Source organism: Periophthalmus magnuspinnatus, chromosome 3 (genome assembly GCF_009829125.3).
Source record: "Periophthalmus magnuspinnatus isolate fPerMag1 chromosome 3, fPerMag1.2.pri, whole genome shotgun sequence".
In the NCBI taxonomy this organism is placed as follows: Eukaryota; Metazoa; Chordata; class Actinopteri; order Gobiiformes; family Gobiidae; genus Periophthalmus; species Periophthalmus magnuspinnatus.
The window spans coordinates 12,837,501-12,855,101 of NC_047128.1; the positions used below are offsets into that span (position 1 = coordinate 12,837,501).

Sequence of the window (17,601 nt, forward strand, 5' to 3'; positions counted from 1 at the left end):
CCCCAAAAATATTGTTCCAGTTTTCATATATTGAACGTTAAATCGAAATAGTAATTGTGACAGGCCAGCTGGGTACACTTTTCACATGGAGCTGGGTACACTTCACACATTTGAGCTGGGTACACTTCACTTGGTCACATGGAGCTGAGTATATTTTACTGGGTCACATGGAGCTGGGTACACTTCACACATGGAGCTGGGTACACTTCACACATAGAGAGGGTTATACTTCACTTGGTCACATGGAGCTGGGTATAGTTTACTGGGTCACATGGAGCTGGGTACACTTCACACATAGAGCTGGGTACCTTTCACAGATGGAGTTGGGTACATTTCACACATAGAGCTGGAGGAGAGTCGATACATTTCACACATAAAGCTGGAGTGGAGCCACGTACCCTTCACATATGGAGCTGGGTACACTTCATTTGGTCACATGGATCTGGGTACATTTTACTGGGTCACGTGGAGCTAGGTACACTTCACACATAGACCTGGGTACAGTTCACTTGGTCACATAGAGCCGGGTACACTTCATACATGGAGCCGGGTACACTTCATACATGGAGCCGGGTACACTTCACACATGGAGCCGGGTACACTTCACACATGGAGTTGGGTACACTTCAAGGTTCAAGGTACTTTATTGGTACCCACCAAAAGGTAAATTGGCAGTGTTTCAGCTCATTCTTTCATTCACACATATACCATCATCTGGAAACATGACAATGGTGCATAGTGATGACTAAAAGAACTAAAACCCCATTAAAACAATACATTAAAATCAAGAGTACAAATACTGCACATGTACAAAGGGGCATAAATAAGAAAAATATAATAACATCACTTGTTCAGGGCACTGATGGCTGCTGGGACAAAGTAGTAGTGCTTTTGTAGTGCTTGGTTTTACATAGAGGCTCTTTAAACCTCCGTTGTAATGGGAGCAGTTGGAGCTTATTATTAAGAAGATGGGAGTTGTCTTTTAAAATGTCCTCTGCCAGCCACTGTACCTGCCCAGAGTAAAGAGACACAAGATAAAGCTAAGACTCACCGCTCAACTCGCTTGCCCATTTTACCATCTGATTCATACAGTTTGCATTTTTCAGAGACAAGTTACCAAACCATGAAACAAAACAAAAGAATTAAACAGATTCAATAAAATCACAATAAAACATGGTTAACAAGGCTTGGTCAATGTGAAAGGACAAAAGCTCTGGTGGCTCTTTTCGCACACACCGCTTCACAACTGGACTCAAAGGTAAGTTTGTTATCAATGACCATTCCAAGATATAAGTGCTGTGAAGTAAGGTAACGGTTTCACCTTTTAAAATGGTTAAGTCCTTATTGTGTGCACCTTTCCGAAAGTCAATGAGCATATCGTTGGTCTTTAGAATGTTCATCTGCAGGAAAGACTTTTCACTCCAGTCCTTGAAGTTGTCGACAACAGAGCCATGACCTGTGTCGCTGTCCTATAGTCTGTCCTATAGTCTGTCCTATAGTCTGTCCTACAGTCATGCACACTCTCTCTTGTAGCAGACTGACATTGACAGTGTCCCCTCCGTACTTTAGGATGGTTCTCTCCTCTATTAATCCAGCATAAGTCAGTTGTATTAAAAGCAGATGAGTAATCAACAAATAAAAGTGTGTTTCCTTTCCTTCAAGGTGTCTGAAAAGCAAATTCATTAAACTAAATGTTGTATCCTCAACCCCTCTCTTTGACCTATAGGCAAACTGCATGGGGTCCAAATCAGGTCGCTCTTCATTAAGGATTTCAATTCTCAGCATTTTTTTTTCAAATAGTTTCATAACAATGGACGTCAAGGCAATAGGCCGGAAATCATTGAGGGTTTTTGGATAACTGATTTTGGGAGCAGGAACAACCACAGCATTCTTCCACATCTTTGCAGCAATCTGCATTTCCAAAGACACGTTCAAAATGTATTGGAAGATAAAGCTGAGCTCCTTAGCACAAGATTTTAAGAGGCACGAAAGGATTTTTCAAACTATATTGGGGAAATAAAAAAGTGCTGGTTGTCTGTCATTTTATGCCTTATTTCCACTATTTCTTGACAATAATCAAAAGTGCAATTTGCTAATTCAGATGGGTACTACTATTTTTGGACTGTTTATTGAAATCCGGCAATAATTTTCATACTCTACAGATGCAGATCCAAGACTCTTATTAGCCATCTTTTCCTCTAGTTTTGTCATTTTTCTTGGCATCTTCTACTTTCCCATTATTGTGTGCCTGTTTTTCAGACTGTAAACTGGTTTTAACAGACTTTGTGACCCAAGCTTTGTTATTAGGATAAATCTTTACTAATTTAGAGGATATAATCATATCCCCGCAGAAAACAACATAAGAACAAGTGACATCAGCAAGCTCATGAAAGTTATCACCACACACACCAGTGCATTCATAACACTTCTGAAGGCAAAGCACTGCCTCATTATTCCAGTCTTTAATTTTCTTTTTCTCTCTCTTAAGCACAGTTTTGTAAGAAGGCAACAGATGCACACAGTTACGATCCCCGGATCCAAGCAGGGACAATAGCACAAATTTATATGCATCTTTTACTGTTTTCTCCCGCCTGGTTGGACAGATTACATACTGATACAAGTTGAAGAGGGTGTTTTCCAGGGAGACATGATTAAAGTCTCTAAGCAAGAGTATTGGTGCATCAGGTAAGAGAGACATTCATTTCTGTACCACATCATAATGCTGTAGGCGGAGGGGGCATTTGGCAAGGCAAGTTTATTTGCATAGCACAATTTGTACACAAGGTAATTCAAAGTGCTTTACAGAATAAGAAAGACATTAAAATTACACAAATCAAAACATAAGTAATCACAAATAATCATCATAAAATTAACATTAATATAGAAGAGTGTAGAATAAAAACTTTTCAGTCATATGCACAACTAAATGGAACTGTTTTGCTTCTGAATTAAATATTGTCAAAGTAGAGGCCTGTCTCACATCTTCAGGAAGATTGTTCCAGGTTTTAGTTGCATAAAACTGAAACGTTGATTCTCCATGTTTAGTCCTGACTCTGAGCACCAGCAAGATGTGCGAGATGGTTCATATGACATTAACATGTCGGAGATGTAGTTTGTAGTTAGGCCATGGAGAGACTTGTACACAAGCACCTGAGCACAGGACTTATGTGTTCGTACTTCCTGGTTCTAGGCAGGACCCAAGCAGCAGGGTTCTGGATGTACTGCTGTCTTAACGCTCATTTGGAGAGGCCAGTGAACAGGCCTTTACAGTAGTCAGGAGACAAATGCATGGACAGGTCTCTCTAAGTCTGGCTTTGACAATATACCTTTGATTTTTGCAATGTTTTTAGATGGTAAAAAGCTGCAGATATTATTGATTTGATGTGGCTGTTAAAGTTCAAGTCTGAGTCCATTTTTGCCCCTAGATTTTTAGCCTGATTTGAAGGTTTTAGAGAGAGAGACTGGAGGTGACTGCTAACACTTTCTCTATGTTTCTGTGGGCCAAAGATGATGACTTCAGTCTTGTCTGAGTTTAGCTGGAGAAAGTTGTTTTGCATCCACACACTGATCTGTTGGATGCAATGGCATCCACTGGTACATATTCACCTGCTGCTCGTGGGTGTATGTAAACAACACTGATAAAAAGCTGTGGAATCTCATGGAACAAATAGAAGGGTCATAGCAACACTGACAAAAGTTCATTGTGTGGCATACAGATATCTGACAGTTACATACTTTAGGTCACAGCATCGGTCCTTTACCTACAGACATACACCACCCCTTGGCTTTTTCCATCTTCTTACGTGCAGCTGGGTACACTGCACACATGGAGCTGGGTGCACACTCACTGCAGTGTGGGTGGGTTCACTGCTAAATCAGATGATTGTCCGTATTCCTCCGTTCTCCACTTCAGCTCTTCATCATTTTTGCCTGTTAATCATAACTGGAAGGATTTCTTTTAGAAGGGCTTTCTTGGCTTTGTTTACAGTCTGTTTCACATTATGGGTTGGGATCGGTTTTTGATGCTAACACCTGCTGATGTTCTCTTCTCTGCAATGGAGACTGAAGTGTTGGTGGGTGTTATTGTGGGTGTGTGGCATTGCCGGCCTCTCAAAGAGAAAAGAAGACAAAATGAAATGAAACAGGGCAAAAAATGAAAACTACGTTGAGTGTTGTCTGCATCACATGTGCACTGGTGCATGCTCCACCCTGATTCACTTCTCTGTCTGAAGTGATGTGTGTGGATCAATGCCAAAACATACATTTATCGATACTGAATATAAAAAAATACAATACCTAAAATGTCATATATTTATATTTATATCTATTTTTAAATCAGTTTGTTAATCCTCGATATGACTGGAGATGTACGCTGTGGGTGACATCACACTCCCTTAATGCACTTCTTTATACAGTTTATGGGTGGAGCAAAGATAATGAGCCTCTAAAAGACTTGATAAAATTCTCTGTATAGTAGTTTCAGTTTTTGATATTTGTATTGGATCAAAATCACAATACCTACCATCAAAACAAAACTGTGTCTTATACCATTGACCTATCCTTAACTGTGCGGGTGTTAAACAGGGACAGTGACCACAGTCTGAGACAGGATCTTGGTCAGGAGGATATATCTGGAGGATTAGACATGTTAGATATAAACAGTAGGAAACTCAGACCAATGACCTTCATTGTTTCATTGTTTTTTTTTTCCTTTCTGTATCTTAAATCAGCAGTTCTCTAAAGCGCGGTGAGGTGACTGCTGTTCTGATGTTGGGCTATCTACAGAAATAGATTTAATTGAAAAAGGCTGAGCATGCAAACTCCGCACACAAAAGTGTTCTTAATGTACCAAATCATGTTGATGTTCCTATTAACGATTGTACCACCTTACTGTCTTTTGTCATTTTAATGGTTCATTTATCACAGCGTTTTTCATATTAATATTCCCTCAGCAGAAATATGCCAAAAGTGTTTTTTCTAAATCATTCATGCATTTTTGAGCAATCTTGCAACCTATCCCGGCCCTATTTGAGCCCTCCTTACTGTTAGGTGTACTAGACCACGCCCCTTGTCTAAGGCTCCACCCACAAGTCTACTTAACCAGGAAGCTCTGGGCAGCACTCCCCATGCTCTCACCACATGTCCCCACAGCGAGCGGCAGAGAGACAGAGGGCTAAAAATTAAAGTGAAAGAATTCAACTTTTTAAGACGATGTTTTTGGTGAATATAGAATTTTCAAAACAATAAGGCTGACATGGTGATTTAAATATGTTATGTGTTAGCAATGGAGCTCAAATTTCCTCCTCACTTCAAAGTCCACTCTGGTTCCAAAAGTACATTTTCTATTACTTTTTTACATATATTTTTCAAAAATTCAAATATCCATGATAAAAAGTTCACAAAGCACATTTAAAATGCAAGATTTGGCTAAATGTTTTAATAATTTAGCAGTTTATAAGTTTTTTTTTTAAATGCCTTTTGTTTCTCTCTTTGTTGCTCTCCCAGACAGCTCAGACCGTGCTCCTGGTTGTCACAGCCTTTTCTCTGTGCTGGATGCCCCACCACATCATCGCCATGTGGGTCGAGTTCGGCCGCTTCCCCCTGAACGACGCTTCCTTCGCCTTTCGGATCGTGGCTCACTGTCTATCCTATGGAAACTCCTGCGTGAATCCCATCCTCTACGCATTTCTCTCCGAAAACTTCCGAAAAGCATGTCGGGAAGTGTTCAACTGCTGCCCCCTATACGGACCTCCACCCAAAGGCAAAAATGTGCAGCGATTCAGGATGGATAACTTCTCCACCACATACTCCACAACCAATATATGACATGAACTAGTGCTGTTTGTTATGTGGACAAATATGATGGACATTGGAAAGACATTGTTTGTGATTGACAACTCAACAGGAATTGCTGAGTTCAAATGACGTCACAGTATTCTGTATCTGTTGCTAACTGAGGACATTATTTATGTGTCAAAAGAAAACAAAAGGTTAAAGTTAGGACAGGTATGAGTTCTCATTTCTCGAAAACATAATTAACATCATTAGGTTAGCCTAGTCTTTTCTAGTCTTGTAATTTTGGTGAAGGTTATAATTTTACTTCCTGGTTGCAGCAGATGTGACATACGTAGAGGTAATTCCAAAACTGTTACCTAGCAACCATATTGTAAAAAATATAGACTGTATAAAGAAGTGGAATAAGTGAGTGAGCTTGTCAAGGCTAGCAGCTACAGGGGCCAATTTGGAGCCAAGTTCCATATTAGGAATTCTGACCGTGAGTGTCAAAAAATTGAAGGTACTCCCCTTCCCACTTGCACCACTGCTTTAACAGGGAGCTGGCACTCAGCAATGCTGTTAATCAACCGCTAGTGGAAGTAATTTCGGGAAAGAAGGCACCTGATTTGTCTGTTATTAATGTTCATATCTTGATTTATGGACACAACAGTGAAATACAAATATCTAGTTCATGTAGAGCGGGTTAATATGAACATTTTAAGACCAAAATGACAAGCCTGACAGCAGCATTTACTGAGAGAGGAGCTAATGTAAAGTGAATTGGAGCCAGAGTTGATGGTGCCAGAAGTGCACCTATAATCACTTCCTATTTAGAGCGCGGTGGCTAACAGGTTAGCTGTGTCCATTTATATACACAGTCTATGATGTAAACAAGGACCAAAGCTCAACACAATAGTTCTGATTTGACAAATAAGTGGCAGCACCTTTATTTAGCTTAATCAGTGTTTAAACTGTCAGAAAAATGCCTTTCTTATGCATAAATCGTCTCTTGGATGGAATTGGTGACAGCTGGGGAAATAGTGTCTTTTTTAGATCTCACTGCTCCTTCCTTTATTTTCCTACTTTTCTTCACAAACTGCCACTTAACTGATATAAAACTATGATGAAGATTAACCCCAGATAATATCCCACTTAAGTCAGAATTAGAAACATATATATGAATCTGCCAAATGCACATGTTGGAAGCAGGAAATCGTACAGATAGAAGAAACTTTCACAAATTGTGATCTTTAGATTTAACTGGATTTAAGTATGTAAAAAAGTGGGACTTGTTTCTGATCAGCTGTGGTCAAGATCTATAAGAGATTCTTTAGGACTGATTTCAGACCTGGTATAGGCCTGAGTTAGACCTGGTTTAGACCTGGTTTAAACCTGGTTTAGACCTGGTTTAGACCTGGTTTAAACCTGGTTTAGACCTGGTTTAGACCTGCTTTAGTCCTGGTTTAGTCCTGATTTAGACTTAGACTTGGCACATTTAATGTCCCTGTTGGAAAATTTGGCCTCTGCATTTGACCCATTCTTTAAAGCCATTTAGACAACTTGGCAGGAACAGTGCAGCGCCCAGGGACCCATCTCCAGATTCCGAGTCAGAACTACCTTAACTGGAGGATTTTATCTGTTGTGCATGATGTAGTCCTGTTGTAGTTCTGGTTTAAACCTGGATGTATCTGGGTTTAAACCTGGTTTAGTCCTATTTTTGTGCAGTTATCTGAGTGTGTAGTGGTCATTATCAGAGATCCTAAATAGTATTTAATGTGTCCAAATGACAGTAATTCTTGTTTGAATGTGTAATAAACATTTTTCCCCAACAGTGTAACAAATTGATCTACTCTTCAGGAAATCAGCTTCAGAAACTGAGGCTGATAATGCCCTCTAGTGGACAACTGTAAAATAAAGCCACACACATAACCTTTGTCATTTTTCGGCATTTAAAGGTGCACTGTGTAACTTTTCTAGTGGAGGATCTGACTCCTGTCACCATGGAGTACTTGAATGTCCTAAAGTGTTCCCTCATCATTATCTTGCTCAAAGTTGTATTTAGATCGATTCATGCACATTTGAGTAATCTTGTACTGCCCTGAATTTGAAGTTTTAATGTTCTAAAAATGTCTGTCGCCACCGACCCCCTATCTCCGCCCACTGTTCTGTACTTACTGGTTATTATTCAAACAATTCATACTCTAGCTCATACATGTAGGGTTCAAATATACTGAAACAATTTAAAAAATGTAAAGCCGTAGCCTGTTCCTATGAAATGCCACTATGAACAGGTATATCAGTTCTAAACAAAAAGTCTATGTACCTCTTTTTAATTATTGAGTTGTTTTAGGTCAATAGACTGTTTTACAAAGAACAAACTGTAAAACAAATGATGTCTGTGTCCTCCCTCAGGCGTCCAGGTCTGAACCAAAGTAACTGGACAACTTTTTCTCCAGTTGACAGATTTTGTGCTTTTGGCTTTTACTATAAAAAGAATGTGTTTGTTATAGTCTAACTCTGAGGACTGTTTTAAATTGGGTTAAACAGTGGTGGAAAAAAATTACTCAATTTTGTTACTTAAATGTGCACTATGTAACTTATAAAGTGGAGGGTCCACTACTTGCTTGTCTCCATGGAGATGATATTTCTTTGCATGGAATGTTCCACAATATGGCATTAAACATATCTGTCTCACATTTATTCAAGTACAGGTGTTTTATAGCTCAAACATTTCTAGAAAACATGAAATCTTAGTATGTGTAGGCTTGCTTTTCCATAGATCTGACCTTAAACTTGTCTCCATTGTGATAACCAACCTATTTGCACACTGTGGAATAATCAAGGCAAAGCAGTAACATATTCATGGAGACAAGTGGGTGACGGACCAGAAAAGTTACACAATACACCTTTAAATAAAAGTACAGATACCGGAGCAAAAATACTCAAGTAAAAGTAAAAGTATCACATGAAAAAATATACTAAAGTAAAAGTATTTAAGTACCCGTATAAAAATGTACTTAGAGAATAAATTATTTTGTGCAGATTTTTAGATTTAATAAAGCTTCAGATGTAGTGATTTGTGCTGAATTTTGATCAACAGAAACAACTGACTCAGTTGTTTGTCTTTCTGTTTTTGTTTGTATATTTTATGTTTGCTCAAATTATAAACTCCACTCAATGTTAAAAATAAACCCTTAGACTTTTCAGCAGCTCTCAAACAATAATACAAAATACTTTTACTTTTCAGTCCAGTTCAAAGATGTAATGGAGTAAAAAGTACAGATACCTGCTCTGAAATGAGTAAAGTAAAAGTAAAAAGTACAGTACTTAACTACTTTTACTTACGCTATGTTCCACCACTGATAAAACAGTAATTGTCATTTCCACAGTTTTTTGTTCCTTTGAGAAATCCATATGAAATTTAACTCAAATATTCTGGTAGCATGCAGAGCACCGAGAGAACATGCAATCTCCACACAGACACAGAGAGAACATGCAAACTCCACACAGACGCAGAGAAAACATGCAAACTCCACACAGACACAGAGAGAACATGCAAACTCCACACAGACACAGAGAGAACATGCAAACTCCACACAGACAGAAAGAGAACATGCAAACTCCACACAGATGCAGAAAGAACATGCAAACGACACATAGATACTGAGAGAACATGCAAACACCACAAATTTGAAAACTTCTTGACTGAAATACAAATACAAAATTCTCAGAAAGTTAAAGAAAAATAGTTTAATAATAATAACAGTGACACAGATATAACGGACATTCCCATACAGTAAATTCAACTTCATGACTTTTAAAGGTGCACTAAAGTATAAAGTTTGGTAAACAAAACAATGGGCAAATGTTTTATGTTGTAATTTACCTTCATTGTGTTAGCTGTATCTTATCTCCTGTGAAGTAAAAGTCCAAGTTATCTCTGTGGAATAGCTTATTATATTACATTTTAAGAATATAAAAAAGACATGAACTACGCATAGTACAAAAGATACAATATAAGCGCCATCATATTTATAAAAATACATTTCAGTCATATTGACACCTTCATTTAACTGCTTCATGTTTATGCTTAGTCCAAACGGGCCATCCACAGCTCCTTCAAAAAAATATATATATTCTTCTGTTTTAAAGGTCCTATATTACACAGTGTGGACTCTACCTCATCAGAAACATACATGTAGTTGTGTTTTGTTTCACTCACACAACCCTTTATTATTTCTTGTGTCTACATCTCCAAAGCTCAAAATGCTCTGTTCCACCTTGTGATGTCATGCAGTGGTAGTTTTCAAGTTAACAGCTCCTTTTACCTTTATTTCAGTAAAGATTGGCAATTCCAGGGCTGAAATTATCCAAATGATTCTAGTGAAGGTGTATGGAGTTTAAAAACACAGTGGAGCACTTCCTGTATTACCACATGACATCACAAGGTGGAACAGAGTGTTTTCTGTTTGAGAGAAGAACTCAGCCTAAATATGCAGGGTTTGTCCATTAAACGTGTGAATGAAACAAAACACAACTCCAGGTCTGTTTGTGAGGAGGAAACAACATTATGACACAGATTAGAAAATAGTGCAATATGAGCCCGTTCACCATTACACTACAAAATTCATAAAACAATGGAAGAAAACAAAGCTAGTAAAATAATGAAACAAGACATAGAATTGCAAAATGAACTGTTAAATTAATAAAGTATTGTCTATGCCTATGTAGGTCATGACAAGGTTTATTTAAAAAACATCTGCAGGGTCACCACCAGATGTCGTCAAAGAGCTGCATTTTTGATCAAACTTTGAGACCATGACAAAAAAATACATAGCACAGTTCTCCTAAAGCCAACTTCTTATTGATACTAAGGAACAGACTCGATACTCAATACCGATTCCGATACCACGATGATAATAAGAACACTCTTTAGTTAGACATTAAGATTTAGAAGTTTCCCATGTGGCCTTATATCTGTGTAATCCCTCAGTGGTCCAGGTAGGTTCCATAGTGGTCCGTGGGTGTGTACTAATCTGTGTGACTTATACTTGTTCTGATACAGCTCAAGGTCATTCTAAAGCTGTTCAGGAAAGGTTCATTTCTGTCCTGTGAATAGGCGGAGTGGTCATATCACCAAGCTCTAGTCAAGGATTCCTGCATTGCTGAGGTAAATCTCTGAACCTGGCCGGAGGTTGGTTATGTCATAGGGTCCCGAGCCTGGTCCCGATTGGACGAACAGGTCAGAGGAGACGGGACCCGTTCCTGATTGGACGATGATGTCAGAGGGGGTGGAGCCTGAGGCCTGGAGGATGAACTGCTGCAGGTTACACTGTCTGAGCTCTTTATTCAGCTCCTCCATCATCTGCCTCTGCTTCTGTCAATGAGAGAGGACAGGGTTAGAAATGTGCCATCATACGAACTGTTGGGAGAAAGACAAAGACAAATGTACGGGGACGACAAGAACTCCACGATTTGCATATAATATTTTCCAGTTGGTGGAGGAGTTCAGGTATCTCATGAGGTATTGTTCACTGTCTTTACATATACAGTTAGTGAACAGGTTGAAAGGGAAGGAAAGAAATGAAGGAAGGATACACAGGACTGAACAGAGTTAAAAGGCAAAGATTCTGATTCTGGTTTGCTCCTGGTTTAGTCCTGGTTTAGTCCTGGTTTACGTCTTTGTTGCTACTCTCACCTAGGGTCATGAGCTTTGGGTAAAGATAATTGATTTTATAGCGCCTTTTCACCTTCAAGGCACTCAAACTTTACATCAAGGAACCACTCACCCATTCGCACACACTTATACACCAGTGTACACAGACACTGGGGGCGAGTGTTTTGTCCAAGGACACAACAACAGCATTCTGTGGGAGTTGGAATCACACCTCCAATCTATGGGTCAGTGGACCGGACCACTCAATAGTGTTTATATTGAGAGCAAGGTTCAAACAAACTACAACCTTCAGCTCACTGGTCAAACACTCTACCAACATGACACAAAATGAGCCTCCTCTGCAGGTTGGCTGGATGCTCCCTTACGCCCTGTTCACATTGCAACTCACATTAAAGCTGCACTGACTAATATAATAATAATAATAATAATAATAATAATAATAATAATAATAATAATAATAATAATAATAATAATAATAATAATAATAATAATAATAATGACTGATAAACAACTCCCATAGGTGTAACAGCTAGAGAGAGGAACTCAATCAAATGTCATGACGTCGGAGTAGAGCCGCTGTTCCCAAAGAAAATGTATTTTTAAGTTCTTGATATGCAGACCACCTTAGCTTCATTGTTTTATTTTGGTTAAATCAACAGTTTTGCGGGACAACTGCTTTTGTGGTATTATGTGGGCGCAACAAAAACAAATAGAATTAAAACAGCTCTAGGGCACACTCGCAGTAGAGCCGCTGCTCCAAAACAAAATGTATATTGAAATGAAACAGTAGAGGGGTTCCTTGACTAATTTTTTGTTTTGTTTTTGATTTTCTCTATATCTTTTTAAAATATCTTGAATTGTATTATTGTTTGGTGTAATAGGAATATGTATGTTTGGTTGAAGAAGAACCCTCACCCTGATCCTTCTGTTCACGTTGTGCATCTCCCTCTCGGTCTCCTCCAGCGCTGCAGTGATCTTCTCTCCCTGCTGACGGCGCTGTTGCAGTTCATCCTCCAGGGGAAGTAGAGCCTGTTCAGTGTGTCTCTGAGTGTCTGACTCCAGGCCGTGGGAGCGGGACAGGAGGGAGGATAACCTCTGGTTCTGCTGGTGCACAGACCACTGCAACTGCTCCAGACGAAAGCTCAGATCTGAACAAAGACACCAGCACACTGAAGCATCCCTGAAGTTTAACCTGACTTGGAGACACCCGCACACTGAAGCATCTCTGAATTCTAAACTGAGCTGGAGACACATCAGAACTCTATGATGGAATCTGCACATGTGTTGACCTGGTTTGTGTTTTATGAGCTGTAATTCCTGTGTCTATCCACATGAAACAAAGTTCACAAAGTTCAACGTCTTCTCTGTCAGTATAAATGCACAAAATGAAGTTATTTTTTACAATAGCCGGTTCAAGAATGAAAGTATCTGCAATGCCTCCAGTTTAACAAAATGTGAAGTATATTTGAGATTGATACTTAATTTACTTAATAATGAACCTGTTAATCTACTGTGCATAGGTATCTGAATGATGAAACATTACCACAGCGATTAACAATTGAAAACTAAATATTAGTCTATATTTTTCAAAGCCCTCAAAATATTGCATATAACAGGAAACTGAAACTCATAAAAGCATGATCTCTATGTATTATTCAAATTTAAATATATTTGTAGTTACCTTTCGCTTTGCGGTTCTCCTCCTCAAACTGCCCCCTCCAGTACTGCTCCTGCCCCAGCTCCTCTTCATTCTGCCTCTGCCTCTCCTCCAGAGCATCCAGCTGCTTCTTTAGGTCTCGGTCCAGACCCGGTCCAAAGTCCTGGTTGAGTTCTGAGCTTTGGATCTGTCTCTCATGTTTTTCTAAGCTCTCCTCTAGCTCTTGTAAAGTTCTGGATTGTTGCTGAAGTTGTAAATAAACCACATCTTTCTGCGGAGATGATGCAGGAGGCTTGGACTTCTTGGTTTTGCCTTTTCTTGGATAGGTCCCATACAAAGAGCTTGGTTCCATGTCCTTCGAGAGGTTGGAGGGGAACGGGTCGGGCGTGCGTGTCCGAGGTCGGTGCTTGGTTTTTTGGGTGGGCAGGGAGCTTGTGGAGGGTCCGGTTCTGCGGAGGATGAGGAGGGCGTCTGCAGATTCTCTACCCAGGTTTGAGAGCTCCTGAAGCGGGCACTCGTCTTTGAGCAGCTGCCTCTCGGAGCCATGGAGGTTCAGGGTTAAGACGTAACGACCAGTCTGACCTGAACAGAGACACAATTAGAAACAATGAGTTAATTAGAGTTCTAAGAAAGCTAGGTGTGGCATTTCCAGGATGAACCGTTGTTGGAGCTGTTTAGGTCACCTTCACAGATCAGAGCTGCATCCTTATGTACGGTAATAATTATAAGAACATAGGAGTAGATTCATTATATTTTAGTTATTCACTCATGCATATTGTTTTTAAGAAGCATTTATAGATTGTGGGCCATAGGGAAAACACACACACACAAACAATATAAAAACATAAAAATAGAGGCTGCTAACCACTTAGAAGACGGCTGACTATACCAATGTTTCCATAGCTGGGAAATGTTATTTTATTCATTTTAGCAGGAGGACTGGACACAGTTTGTAGGCGCCTCGGGATAGAAAGTATTGATGAATTGTTTGAGAAATGTTTTTGTATGGAATCTTGTCAGTCCTTTTTACATTCTTTTAACTTCCACCGTTGTATTTCTCTTGTAGCTCTGGAGGTGTGAGTGTAGAGGACTGCTCTGTCTGCTGTCTATTGTGTTTTGACATGTTTTTGTGCACAAGAATTTCTCCAAGGAAACAATAAAGGCTCATCTAATCTATAATCTAATCAACTCACACATGGTAAACAGCAGTTCAAAGTCAATCAAGCTACAACAAACTATTGCCATATTTTAAATGTTATCACATTTTTAATAATGATGCCAAATAATAGACACCAAAGCTTGTCTATTAATACTTTGCAGCTAATGTCATCAACATTCCCTGGGGACTAACTGGAGGCACTGCTCTGTCTGAAACTCTGTTACTCAAGTTACACTTCAGTCTGAACAAGAAGAACTGACTGAGCTGGAACTACAGCAGGTGAGGTGATTTGTACTGTTAAACAAGTCTCTCACCCATTAAAATCACAGTCACAAGCTAGCTAGCATTGGCCAAGAGTTTTTCAGTTAGTCACTGTCACCTTTTTTGTTGAAAATTGAACACCTAAACACGACCATGAAGGCTCGGATGGATCACAGGCTCCTGAAAATGTGCTGTTTAAAAGAAAATATTTTTTCTTGAGTTTTCAAGTCTTCTTAAAACTTTTTTTTGCCTGTGGTTGCTAATGTGTGCATTGTGTCACCATGGCAACTACTGACCATTCAGCCATAGACATATATGCAGAACACCCCGCGTGATGTCACTACAAAATATCAATTCATTGGTGACTGTTGACAGTTAAGGACGTATTGTCTTTTGGATGAATAAACCATGTTCATGCTCTGACCCATTTACATGTGAGGTTTGATAAACTACACTATCTAGAGAGTGTGGAACTAAAATGATCTTTACTGCAATAAAATGATCAAATAAAATGAAGGTTTGCACTTACCAAGGTCCTGAGCCAGAGCAATGACCACCTCCTGACAGGTGGTGCTCAGGGAACCACCACACACCACCCTGAGAGAGCCCTCCACGCACACCTGCAGCTCCATCGCTCTGCTTCACCTGAGAGAAGACAAGAACAACAAGGTCATTCACACCACCCAGACCGACAGTTCCATCGCTCTGCTTCACCTGAGAGAAGACAAGAACAACAAGGTCATTCACACCACCCAGACCGACAGTTCCACTGCTCTGTTCCACCTGAGAGAAGACAAAAACAACAAGCTCATTCACACCACCTAGATTGACAGCTCCATCAGTCTGCTCCACGTGAGAGAAGACAAGAAGAACAGGGACATTCACACCTCCACCCACACTTGCAGCTCAGTCGCTCCGCTCCACCTGAGAGAAGACAAGACAAACAGCATCATTCACACCTCTACCCACACCTGCTGCTCCATTCCTCTGCCCCACTGGAGAGAAGACAAGAAGAACAGGGACATTCACACCTTCAGCTAACCCTGAAGCTCAGTCACTCTGCTTCACCTGAACAAAGACAAGAAGAACAGCGTCATTTACACCTCCACCCAGACCTGCAACCCAGTCGTTCTGCTCCACCTGAGAGGAGAAGAAGAAGAAGAAGAAGAAGAAGAAGAAGAAGAAGAAGAAGAAGAAGAAGAAGAAGAAGAAGAAGAAGAAGAAGAAGAAGAAGAAGAAGAAGAAGAAGAAGAAGAAGAAGAAGGCCATTTACACTAACACAACCTGCAGCTTTTGACACGCTGCAAAACACCGTATTTTCTCTCAGCATACACTGAACACACGGCTGCTGGAAAAAGAACTGCCTCCTCCTCTCCTGCTTGTCTCCACCTGCTCCATACAGGACTTTTCCTCTCCTCACACAGCCTCAGCTTTGTCTCAAAGATACAACTTTATCTAAGATAAGATAAACCTTTATTTGTCCCACATTGGGTAATTACAGTGTTGCAAGGCAAAGGTCAAGAACAGCAGGAGAATGTAATCAAACCCATCAGCAAGATAAGAGGTGCTAAAGATTTATAGCAGATATAAAACACAACAGTGAGTCATCAGAGTGAAGCTGAGTGCCTGACCGTAGTTCTGAACAGTACAGCACATGAACAGTATAAATGAATATACAGCAGGTAAAGTGACTTCGTTATGGTCTGTCTGGCTGTGTGCAGCATTTGGACTCTCACTGTGTCAGTGATCTGCGGAGGAAACTATGATTTAAAACACAACAAAAGTAGTTTTAAAGCCTGTTTAAGAGCCATGGCACACTGTGTTCAGTGTGTGTTGATGCATGCGCTGGCCTTAAGGACACAGAGAGAGGACATCTGGGGAGAGGGAAGTCAGGAGTGCCTGCTCAGACAGCTGCCCTCATGCTGCCAAAATACATGATCTGATAAGTAAACAAGTACAGCCTGTGTACAGTGTGCCAGATGTGTGAGAGGTGGAGTCCATTCATCTAAATGAGAGAGACTGGAATGTGGACAGACGGGAGTTTACACAGAGCCATGACATCACAGAGAGAACAGCCAATCACAGACGAGGACTCGCTCAAACTGATACATGTGAGAAACAACAAGTGACTGTGTGAGTCTGAGAGCTGTCAATCATCCGCACGATAATAAATCACATGTGAATAGAACATAGAAAATGAAATATATATAAATGAAACGTACACTGTCCCCAAGTCTCCATCATAAATGATTCTTTAAAGGGACCATATTACTCCATTGTCTGATCTATGTTATAATGTTGTTTCCTCAACATTTTACTCAGTTTTGTGTAAAATAGAACCTTTAAATCCAAAATGAGTCTTCCCAAGTATACCCAAAATTACCAAAAACTTGACAATAAATCAAAAACAAGTTCTGAAACATGTCTATAGGATGAAACACTTTTAAAGAAGACAAAGTTGATTAGATAAAGATAGGACACCCATGGCATTATGTTGTGTGTAAACTGTTCTAATTCTAATAGATAAGAATACATGCCAAATCTGATGCCAAAAATGTAACAAAATTTAGATTAACACATGATAAAAACTCATTTAAAATCATTTAAATAAACCAACCACACCAAAGCTTTGAACAATCAACCAAAAACAAAATTATAACAGTTACACAAGTAGGTATAAACTGTACTTACTCTGTATATTTAGTGCTGCTCAGTTGAACCTGCTCATGTCGATGTGAGTGCCCATAAGACACGGCACAGAGCGGAGAGAGTGATGGGTCGGCTGTCTTCGGTTCGTAGAGTTAGAGACTGAGAAGAGAGGAGAGGGGAGAGCGGGAAAGAGAGGAGAGGGAGAGAGAGGGAGAAAGAGAAAGAGAGAAAGAGAGTGTACTGGAGTGGCTGCATTCCTATCAACCTGTTCCTCCGCCTCCTCTCTCTCTTGTTCTCCCTGTCTCTCTCCCTTCCTCTCTCTTTACCTCCCTCATATCCTCTCTTTGTCGCTCTCTCTCTTTCTCTCCATCAGACCGCTCAACAACATGACCTCAGAATTACCGACTAACACTTTGACTTCAG

At 39.9% G+C, this 17,601-nt stretch overlaps 2 protein-coding genes across 3 annotated transcripts in view; one reads left to right on the forward strand and one right to left on the reverse strand.

The window, feature by feature from the left end:
- Nucleotides 1-5,998, forward strand: part of galr1b (galanin receptor 1b) — a 37,255-nt gene extending 31,257 nt beyond the window's left edge. The window contains exon 3 of the mRNA XM_033987404.2: nucleotides 5,506-5,998. Coding sequence (XP_033843295.1) covers nucleotides 5,506-5,826 — 321 coding nt within the window. The 3' untranslated portion in view covers nucleotides 5,827-5,998. The remainder of the gene's footprint in view (nucleotides 1-5,505) is intronic.
- Nucleotides 5,999-9,546: 3,548 nt separating this feature from the next.
- LOC117390463 (ras association domain-containing protein 7-like) lies at nucleotides 9,547-17,389 on the reverse strand. Of its 2 annotated transcripts, none has more exons than XM_033988210.2 (5): nucleotides 17,221-17,389; nucleotides 15,059-15,174; nucleotides 13,134-13,691; nucleotides 12,368-12,600; nucleotides 9,547-11,152 (listed from the first exon to the last, which is right to left on the reverse strand). In XM_033988210.2, exons 2-5 carry the CDS (start codon nucleotides 15,159-15,161, stop codon nucleotides 10,919-10,921), a joined length of 1,128 nt encoding a protein of 375 aa, XP_033844101.1. In that variant the 5' UTR covers nucleotides 15,162-15,174; nucleotides 17,221-17,389; the 3' UTR covers nucleotides 9,547-10,918. The 2 variants fall into 2 exon arrangements, with proteins under 2 accessions (XP_033844101.1, XP_055088124.1); XM_055232149.1 differs by having other exon boundaries at nucleotides 15,059-15,168; nucleotides 17,217-17,389.
- Nucleotides 17,390-17,601: the final 212 nt, after the last annotated feature.